The sequence below is a fragment of the Symphalangus syndactylus genome, chromosome 3 (genome assembly GCF_028878055.3).
Source record: "Symphalangus syndactylus isolate Jambi chromosome 3, NHGRI_mSymSyn1-v2.1_pri, whole genome shotgun sequence".
In the NCBI taxonomy this organism is placed as follows: domain Eukaryota; kingdom Metazoa; phylum Chordata; class Mammalia; order Primates; family Hylobatidae; genus Symphalangus; species Symphalangus syndactylus.
In genome coordinates, this window is record NC_072425.2 from 151,277,538 (window position 1) to 151,287,862 (window position 10,325).

The 10,325-nt window shown below is 41.5% G+C and overlaps 1 protein-coding gene across 3 annotated transcripts in view; it reads right to left on the bottom strand.

Annotated features, from left to right (window-relative positions):
• The window catches only part of NCAPD3 (non-SMC condensin II complex subunit D3), a 71,062-nt gene extending 60,772 nt beyond the window's left edge, over positions 1–10,290 (bottom strand). The window contains exons 1-3 of one of the 3 annotated variants that reach the window (XM_055273827.2): positions 9,657–10,290; positions 6,294–6,448; positions 3,245–3,407 (exon numbers count right to left, since the gene is read on the bottom strand). In XM_055273827.2, the coding sequence (XP_055129802.1) occupies positions 3,245–3,407; positions 6,294–6,448; positions 9,657–9,720 (382 nt within the window). In that variant the 5' untranslated portion in view covers positions 9,721–10,290. The remainder of the gene's footprint in view (positions 1–3,244; positions 3,408–6,293; positions 6,449–9,656) is intronic. The other 2 variants (XM_055273826.2, XM_055273825.2) reach the window with 2 other exon arrangements.
• Positions 10,291–10,325: the final 35 nt, after the last annotated feature.

The window sequence follows — 10,325 nt, forward strand, 5'->3', positions numbered from 1 at the left end:
CTCTCTCAAGAACAGATAGAACAAATAAACAGAACATCAGGAAGCATATGTAAGTCTTGAATAACATTTGCAACTAACTTGACCTAACTGACATTTACAGAATACTAGATCCAACAGAGGCAAGGTACACATTCTGTTAAAGTGTAAATGGAAGATTCACCAAATTAGACTCTAGGTCTATTAAAAAAAAAAAGCACAACTAAATAATTTAAAAGTATCATAATCATATGAAGTATGTTCTCTGATCCCACCAATTAAAACTCAGTTACAATAAGATTTCAGGAAAGTTCAAATATTTGGAAAATAAACTAAATTTACTAAACAACTCAGAGATGTAAGTAATGACAAGAAAAATTAGAAAATCACTTTGGCCTGCACAACAGTAAAAACATATCATCAAAATTTGTGGGATGCAGATGAAACTGTACCTGGAGGGACATTTATAGTATTAAATACTTGTATTAGAAACAAATGTGAGAACAAAGATCTAAGCATCTACCTTAAAAAGTCAGAATAAGAGCAAATTAAACCCAAAGTAAGAAGAAAGGAAATCACAGCCATAAGACCGGAAATCAACGAAACAAGACGGGACAAACAACGGAGTTTAATTAATGACATCAAAAGGGGTCCTCCAAAATGAACAGTAAAATGAATAAATCTCGATCTAGACTGATCAAGAGAAAACAAAATACAAATCACCAACATCAGGCATGAGAGGAGATCACTAGAAATTCTACAAAAAACTCCAGGCCCAGATGACTTCACTAGTGGGTTCTACCAAACATCTGCAGAAAAAAGAAAACCCAAAATCTTCCACACTACACAAGAGAAGGGGGAATACTATGTAACTTATTCTACAAGAATGGTATTACCAAGATACCCAGGTACCCAAACCAGAAAAAAAATCTCAAAAAAAGAATATCCCTTATGAATATAGACAGAAAAATCTTCAACAAAATATCAGCAAACACTCTGACAACATATAAAAAGGATTATACACCGTGACCAAGGTCATACAAAATTGGTTTAATATGTGAAAATCAACCAATGTAATATACTATATTAGAATAAGAAGCAAAAACCACATGATCACTTCACGAGTGCAGAAAAGCAAAGGACAAAATCCAGCAGCCTTTCATAATGAAACACTCAGTAAACTAGGAATAATGACTTAATCAGGGCCACCCTGAGAAACCCACAGGGAACATCACACCTAAAGGCAAGACTGGATGCTTTCCCCTCAAGATCAGGAATAGACAAGGATCCTCATGCTCCCCTTCTATTCAACATTGTACTGGAGGTCCTAGCCAGGGCAAATAGGTAAGAAAAATAAATAGAACCCAGACTAGAAAGAAAGAAGTAAACCTGTGTCTATTCACAGATGACATGATCTTACATAAAGAAAACCCTCTTGGAACCAACAAATGAGTTTGGCAAGGTTCTAGGATACAAGATCAATAATCAAAATCAATTTTGCTTCTATATAGTACTGACAAACAACCCAAAATAAAATAAAGAAAAAAATTTCATTTACACTAGCATTGAAAATAATACTTAAGAATAAATTTTAAAGAGGAGATGCAAGAGTTGCGCACCAAAAATTACAGAGCATTATTGAAACAAATTAAAGAAGATCTACAATAAATGGAAAGACCAGCTGGGCGCGGTGGCTCACGCTTGTAATCCCAGCACTTTGGGAGGCCGAGGTGGGCGGATCACGAGGTCAGGAGATCGAGACCACGGTGAAACCCCGTCTCTACTAAAAAAAAAAAAATTAGCCGGGCGTGGTGGCGGACGCCTGTAGTCCCAGCTACTCGGAGAGGCTGAGGCAGGAGAATGGCGTGAACCCGGGGGGCGGAGCTGGCAGTGAGCCGAGATCGCGCCACTGCACTCCAGCCTGCGCGACAGAGCGAGACTCCGTCTCAAAAAAAAAAAAAAAAAAAAAAAAAAAAAAAAAAAAAAAAAAAATGGAAAGACATCCTGCGGCCAGGGATTCGAAGACCGAATGTGGTTAAATTGGCAATACTTCACAAGCTCATCTACAGTTTCAATGCAATCCCTGTCAAAACCGCAGCTGGCTTTTCTGTTGTTGCAGAAATTCACATGCAGACCCTAAAATTCACATGGAAATGCAAGGGAGGCAGAACAACCAAAACAAAAAAGAATATACTGTGACCGAATATTAAGTATCGACGGCATCCCAATCATAAACCCGAAACATTTAAAAACAGAAGGTAACTGGCAGGAATACGGCTTGCTGGAAAGCTGCAAGTGGCCCGCACAACTAGTAACAGCCACCTCTTTGCTCTGGCATAAATCTCAACCTTAATCAGAAGAAACTGCAACTGGCAAAAGGAGAGTGAAACTGGGTTTCTAAAACCACTACTTTTTGGGAGAGGGCCTGGTTACAACTGAGACACTGCTTAGCAACAAAATCCTTTAGGAACTTACTCTTTTCCAAAGTCATCATGGGAGCATGAACAATAACACAAATCAATGTTCAAGGCTTTAAATATAATACCTTTTTGCCCATTCCCAGATCATATGGAATAAATCCTTTGCATTAATTACAGATGCTAATATAAACAAAGATAAGCAGCAAGGTGACTGATCTTGCCATTTTCTTTTCCGTATGAACTTTGGGTTATCTAACTCAATCTCTATGTTCCACTCCCTCTCACCTTGGGTTTGGAGTAGGGAAGAGAATGGATTTCACTGTCATAGGAGGAACAGCCTCCTCAGTGCTCTGACGATAAAGTAAAACAATGCTCGAAAACAGACTCCTGGTCAGTGTCCTCCTTCAAGTATCACTAGCTGCTTTCCTGCTTTCTTGATTAGAATATTTTTAACCTATTTTTCAATACCAACATCGGAGAGGTAAGAAGCAATGACTCCCCACAGCAGTATTTCTCAGTCTAGACAAGGAATCATGAGAAGAAAGGGCAATATCAGAATTTTAGACGGCGGTGGTGGAGGGTGGGCGTGGAACTCCTGCAGTCCTTCTAAGATTATTTTTATTAGTTTATAGATAGCATAATTTTGGATGTAAAAAAAAAAAGGGAAGGTTTTCAAAGACCTATAACATGCCATGTACTTTACAGACTTGATCCTCAGAACAACTCTCTGCCATGGGTTAGCACTGCCCCATTTATAAGTGAAGAAACAGAAACAAAGTATAAGAATTGAAAACCATAGAAAGAAAAAAATGACAGAAGATTTATCCTATCCTATCAGGTCTACATACCTGGTACTTCTAGTAGCAAAAAGTAAAGCCCAGCGGCATGAAGGCCATATTCGCGATACTGTACACTGACATTCTTCTTATGAACTATTTGAACAAAATGATAGAACAATGCCACCAGTGTACTATGGGAAACATTGTTCTCAATGAAGAAGGTCCAGATACTCTGTGGGGAGAGGGCAAATCACAAAAACCAGTCATTAGAGAAATGGAAACATTTCCTATTATTTGATTTTTGTAAGTTCTTGGTGCGTTACAAAAAGAGGAATAGACTGGCCTGACTCCTACTGCTAAATGTTTATCATCTTCAAAGGGACTGAAACAAAATATCAAAATTAAAAATATATTATCCAAAATTACAAAGATAAATATGTACATAACATATTTAAATAATTAAACTTTCAAAAGAATTTTGTGTTAAGTTTGTAGCATATATACTTCAGAAATTATAGCTTAAAACTACACTAAGACTTTTGGGACACCATATATTAGTGATTATTCAGGAAAGTTATCCCTCTATTTATATTAAAAGGAACTCAAATCCCTTTACCAATAATTACTGAGGAAATCAGAGCCCTTTACTTAAATGTTCTGCAGATTGCAGGCAATGGGAGCAGGAAATGAAAGAGATCTTGGAAATAGCCCAGGTAAAGGAGATAAACCCTAGAACAGAAACTACAATTGTATTAATTCTATCTTCATTCCATGTCTTCTCCTACTAAACACATGAAGAAGAAATGGGTTATTTTAATAACCTAAACACAGCAGGAACTAAATATGGTTTATCCTTGAGTATCATAACAAAAAAAGGCCCACAAAATTCAAGTGAGCAGAGCACTCTCCTTTCCTTAACTAAAACACTTGTGGGAGAAATCATCTCCACTGGGCACAATGGCTCATGCCTGTAATCCCAGCACTCTGAGAGGCCAGGGCAGGAGGACCGCTTGAGCCCAGGAGTTTGAGAACAGCCAGGGCAACAAAGCAAGACCTTGTCTCCAAAAAAAATAAAAAATTAGCTGGGCGTGGTGGCACACACCTGTAGCCCCAGCTACTCAGGAGGGTGAGGTGGGAGGCTCGTTTGAGCCCAGTAAGTTGGGGCTGCGGTAAGCTGTGACTGTGCCACTGCATTCCAGCCTGGGTGACAGAGCAAGACCCTGGTCTCAAAAAAAAAAAAAAAAGGAAAAAAAAGAAATCATCTCCTAACTTCACAGTGTCACATCCTCATTCCTAATGCCACCCGCACCTCCACTTCACTCACGAGGGTGATCGATCACCCTAAACCACCTGCTCACCAGGGCTCTGCGTATGGGGTCACCTTGGCCCCACGTGATCCCATGGCTGCTGTCTAGTCTGGGCATCAGTGACCCTGCACTTCCTACACTTGATTGCTCCTCCGCAGACCCCTTCCAATCAGCTCTCCACTTCTGTCCTGGCTTCTTCCCCCCTCGGTGATCTCATGCATCACTGTGCTTCAACCCATACCTCGATTTGAAGAACTCTCCTCTCTCTCCTGGTCTCACACTTCTACTACCTGTTAAACTTCCCAAGGATCTCCCGACAGAATCTCAAGTTCAGAAGTCTAAACAGAACTGTTTCTCCATTTGACCTTGCTCTTTTTCCCTTATTCCCCACCTTGGTTAACAATATCATCATCTTCCTAGTTTTGAAACCCTGGGGATCACTGACTTCTTTCTTTTCCTAATTCCCTATGCCCAGTCAGTTTAGCACTTTCCCAACCCTACCATGCTCCCTTTTCACACCCTATGCAACAAATCTGCACCTCTCTTGGAGCGTTTTTCACAATGTGGTTCGTAGAATATTTCCAGGTGCTCAAATGCACAGTGGCACTGCACTCTCCACCCCCTGCAACTGCATGTGGCTGCTGGACCTACTTTGGCTAGTGTTCAAATGTCCACTCTTCCTCCCTGAGGTCCCTGGGGAGGACCTCAACCTGGGGAGATTGTATCATAATCCCCACTCTGTCAACTCAGGTACTTAAGGCAGTGCTTAGTGTTATGCTGAAGGAATGTTTAATTAGATGATTTAATTTTGTGATGTAAAACTTGGAAGTGAATTTTTTTTTTGTTCACTTAAATGTTTCAGAGATGTTAATATCCAATTAGCTTTTGTTCTGTTTCCCAACCCTTTGGTTTTTTTTGAAAACTAACAACCTAAATATTAATAATAATTTATATTTCTATGCGTTAGACAGAACCCAATATTTACAGGAACTTTTTGGACAAACCTGTTAATTCAACTAGTCATTCCTCAGTTTAATAATATCAGATTTTCTTTTTTTTTTTTTTTGAGACAGTCTTGCTCTGTCGCCCAGGCTGGAGTGCAGTGGCATGATCTCGGCTCACTGTAACCTCTGCCTCCTGGGTTCAAGCAATTCTCTGCCTCAACCTCCCAAGTAGCTGGGATTACAGAAGCCCGCCACCACAACCGGCTCATTTTTGTATTTTTAGTAGAGATGGGGTTTCACCATCTTGGTCAGGCTGGTCTTGAACTCCTGACCTCGTGATCCACCCACCTTGGCCTCCCAAAGTATTGAGATTACAGGCATGAGCCACCGCGCCTGGCCGCAGATTTTCTTAAGGTTAAGGCATGTCTGAATTGTTATTTGCATTTTCCTTGGTCTAGTTTTCTTGTTTTGCCTTTATATTTTTCCTTTTTTTTTTCTTCTGAGATGGGGTTTTGCCATGTTGCCCAGGCTAGTCTAAAACTCCTGAGATCAAGCAATTGGCCAGCCTCAGCCTCTCAAAGTGCTGGGATTACAGACACAAGACACCACATCCGGCCTTATACTTTTCTTTTAATTTGCTATTGTAAAAAATGGTCGTGTCTTAAAAAAAAAAATCAGACGAGTACCTTGAACCTTTTGGAGGAAAGCTCTTAGGATATTCCAATAAATTAACCACATTCTTTACGTTACTCATATTGTACTCCCTGTGAATTGTACACCAAGAAAGCTAAGCTTTAGATTATAATAATGACTTTCATCTTCTAGTTCTAACACCAAAATTTGGCTACTTTGTTTTTATTTTTTTACCTCCATAGATCCATGTTCTCCAGTAGCAAAGGGTAAAAGGCTTTCATAGAGTTGTGTGAATGCAGCCAATCCGGTCTCTATGATCTCTGCTTCTATGCAGGGATCCAAAGGCTCAGTCTCTGTGAAATCCAGTTCCCACACTGTGTCAACCCATTCTAGGGGAAAATGTAATGAAATTTGTAAGTACTCTGTAACAAGTAAAAAAACTAATCACCTTTAGATTCCAGGTATGTTCGAGAGGAGAAAAGTTTATTAGCCACAATTTACATTTAACTTGTTTTAGTAATATAGGTGTAGCATAACAAAAGAAAACCAGAAAAGGTTAAGAGAATCTTAAATCACAACTGACACTGGCTATTAAGCTAATCATCTTCTAAAATACAAAGAAGGAAATACTTTTCAGATATAAGAGTTTTGGGAAAGGACACTTCAAAACACTCAGTGATCAGGCTTTCCCATATGTTCAATCTAGAGAAGAAACAGAGGTTAATCAGATTGCCCAAGATGTTCCTTTGTGAAAATATCATAACCAAGTTAATAAGTGGAAATAAAATACATAGCACTTTATTGGGCCCTTGGACAATAATGTAGCATTTAAAAAACAGATATAATTTCTCCAGGAAGTTTAAAATAGAGGAGGCAAACCAGATTCAGACTCACAAGGATACTCAGTGACTTTAAAATACACTGATTGAAAGAATGTACATTGAGAGGAGGGGTATTAAGGCAGCACGCTGGCTGGATTCCTTACCAATCTCTCTTAACTCGAAATCTTCCCATTCTTTTCTTTTTCTTTTTTTTGGATAAACTTTTTTTTTAACTTATACTTTAAGTTCTTAGGTACATGTGCACAACATGCAGGTTTGTTACATAGGTATACATGTACCACGGTGGTTTGCTGTACCCATCAACCTGTCATCTACATTAGGTATTTCTCCTAATGCTATCCCTCCCCTATCCCTCCATCCCCCCTTCCCATTCTTTTCTGATACACTATATTTCTTCAGTGTTTTCATTGTTATTTTCCCAAACTAAAATTAGGACTAGATGGAAATGTGGACATCTCAAATTATTAATCAGGTGTTCCTTCAAATTAATATTAAAAGTATCTGTTCACCACTGATTTAGAGAAGTTGGGCAAGGTACAAATAAGGAAAAGACAGGGATGGGAGCATATTACACCGCACTCAGCAAATGGAAATGAAAGGCCTTACACTCAACTACATCCATCCTTAGAATACAATCTTGTCATCATCTTTTGTCACTTGAACTTGACCCTGGAGGAGGGGGTCTCTGTACCCTAAGTGGCTGTGCACAGCATTCCCTCCAAAGACATGCAACATGCTGCCTGAAAGAAGATCTGAAAAATACAATTGTTTCTTTCCAAATTTCCAATAATGTTTTAAAGGTCATTATAGACCACAGCAAAACTTATCTCACTCCTTCTTTTGGTTTTGCTTGTAATAGTTCCCTACTGTAAATACCATCAAATCTAATTTGGATGGCAGTAACTGGCCCTGTTATCTACCATTTGGTCACAGAAGTCTTCAGTGTTGATTGTTGGGTGAGAGTATAGGAGACACTGAGTTAGATTTTTTCCCTCAGTATCTTTACACTATTCAAATCCCTCACTACCTATTTTCTCAGCTGTTGAATGCAGATAACTTCTGCTCTGCTACTTAACTTAGGATGGAAGAAGAGGAAGAAATACGTCACCTATTCACTCAACAAACACTTTGAGAAAATACTAGGGAAGCCACTTATACTTCTAGGGATATAAAGATGAATACTAGAGGGTTCTTGTCCACAAAGATCTCAACATTTCACACTTAGGATACCAAAAAAAGCAGACTGTGACAGAAGACAGACCACTGAATTTTGAGTCAGAACAAGGCAAATATCCTGACTTGATCACTTACACGTAATTAGTCTCTCCTTCATCACTGGAAATACAGGATTTTTGTGAAACATAATGTGTATAAAGGCCCTAACAATGTGCTAGCCACATAAAAAACAGCCAATAGATGGTGTTTATTATTTTTGCTATGGATGAGTGTTAAAATAATAGATATGTAAAATGTAAAATGCTACAGAGCTTAATAGGGAATATTACTGGGGGAGGAGGGAGAGGAATAAGATGATTCTTCAATTGGACCTGAATGTAAGAGTTTTGCCAGGCAAATAAATGCAGAAAAGTGCATCCCAGCAAGCACAGTGTAACAAAGCACAAAGGGAAAGAAATTAAAGTGTTTCGAAATGAACAAAGTTGTTACAGTGTTTGCTTGTGGGTATTAGTATCTATTCAGCAGTTATTATGTGGCAGGTACAAATTTATCTTTACAAAAACCCCTGTGAAGTAGATATTGTACTCCCCATTTGACAGATCAGAAAACAGGGGTTTAGCAAGGATAAGCAACTTGCACGGTAATACATGGATGCTATGGGGTACAGCCAAGGGAACAATCCAAGTGTGTCCGACTCCAAAGGTTATGCTCTTGGAAAATCAAACTGGAGAGAATGGCAAAGACTCTTATAAAGCATGCCAAGGATCTGGTCATTTATTTAAGAAACAAAGGCGAAACATTAAAGGTGTGCAGGCTTGACACATTCAAAGCTGTGTTTTCAAAAGTCGTTCTGCAAAAGTGTGCGGGATGGGCTGGCACAGTTAACATCAATAAGCAGCTAAAATATTCCTGCAATTGCTCGAGGCTGACTATGATGAAGGCAGCAGCATCAGGAATGGAGCAGGGCTGCCCTGAGACACCTCAGAGGCAGGACAGTGGTGGCGGGCACGAAAGGGGAAGCAGAAATGCCATGACCCCTGGGTTGGTGGCTTGGATGGTGCCATTAGCAGGCTTTGGGAATCCCATTTTCACTCATGTGACGTTTGATGATGTCTGCATGTGAGACATCCAGTTGAACCTATGAACATGAAGTTCCAGAAATAAGTCTGGCTGAAGAAAGAGATTTGCAATTTAAAACCATCTTAATAGGTAAGAATAGAAAGGTGCACGAAGACGTGCACAGGAAGAAGGGGAAGGCCGAGCTTAATAGGTAAGAATAGATAGGTGAACGAAGACGTGCACAGGAAGAAGGGGAAGGCCGAGAAAACAGATGCACAAGCGCTAGAAGAGACTGGCCAACATTCGCTTATTCTAAGGGTGGCATGGCCGGCTTCAGCCCCCACGGGAAACCTGGCTGGCCGCAATCCTGGCGTGGCACGGCCCTGGGGACCCCAGGCACCGCCGACAGCCGGGCGCCCCCACCCCGCCCCCACCCGCACCCCGGCCCATGCTTAGGCATCGTCGGGGACGCAAAGGACCCTCGCCCTGGCCCCCGGGCCTCCCGGCTGCGTCTGCTCACCGAGTCTAAGATCCAGCGGACACCAGGGCTGCAGGCCGCTACCAAGGCCCCGCAGCGCCACCATGATCCCCAGGGCACCGGCTCGCCGCCGCCGTGCTCAACTTTCAAAGCTCGCTCCCGCGCGCGCGCCGAGTCGTTCCTGTGGACCAATCACAACGTACAGAATTTCCCACTGGCCAACCACCGCGCCGAGCCGTTTCCATTCGCTCAGCCAATCACCGGCGTCGTCCGCCGCACGCTCAAGAACTGGGCGGGCCGAAAAGTGGAAGCCAAACAAGGTTCCTGCGGGTGTTCCGCTAATTTGTTCAAGAAGGAGCCGGGGCCGAGTTAAACCCTAACAGCGTTTCTCCCGCGTCGTTTTTCTTCAATGGAGGGAAATCTAAAGGGTATCTGAGATAGGGTACTTCCGGTAGTAACTGTCACCTTTGCCCTCGTCAGGCGACATTTCGCGTGCGTGTCAAAGGGCTGCCTTTCCCGTCAGCGCCCGAATAGCGTAATATCCGAATGTGAAAGGCAGCCCAACGTGTATCGAGCTAAAGCAGTAAGGCAAAAGTAGCCGAAAGCACTCCGAGAAGACAACTGTAGTTCTGTAGGGACTGCGCGGCACGCGTGGGCCCAGAGCCTGTCCCAGCGAGGTAGCAGCTGCCATGCCGACCGCTGGAACGCCGG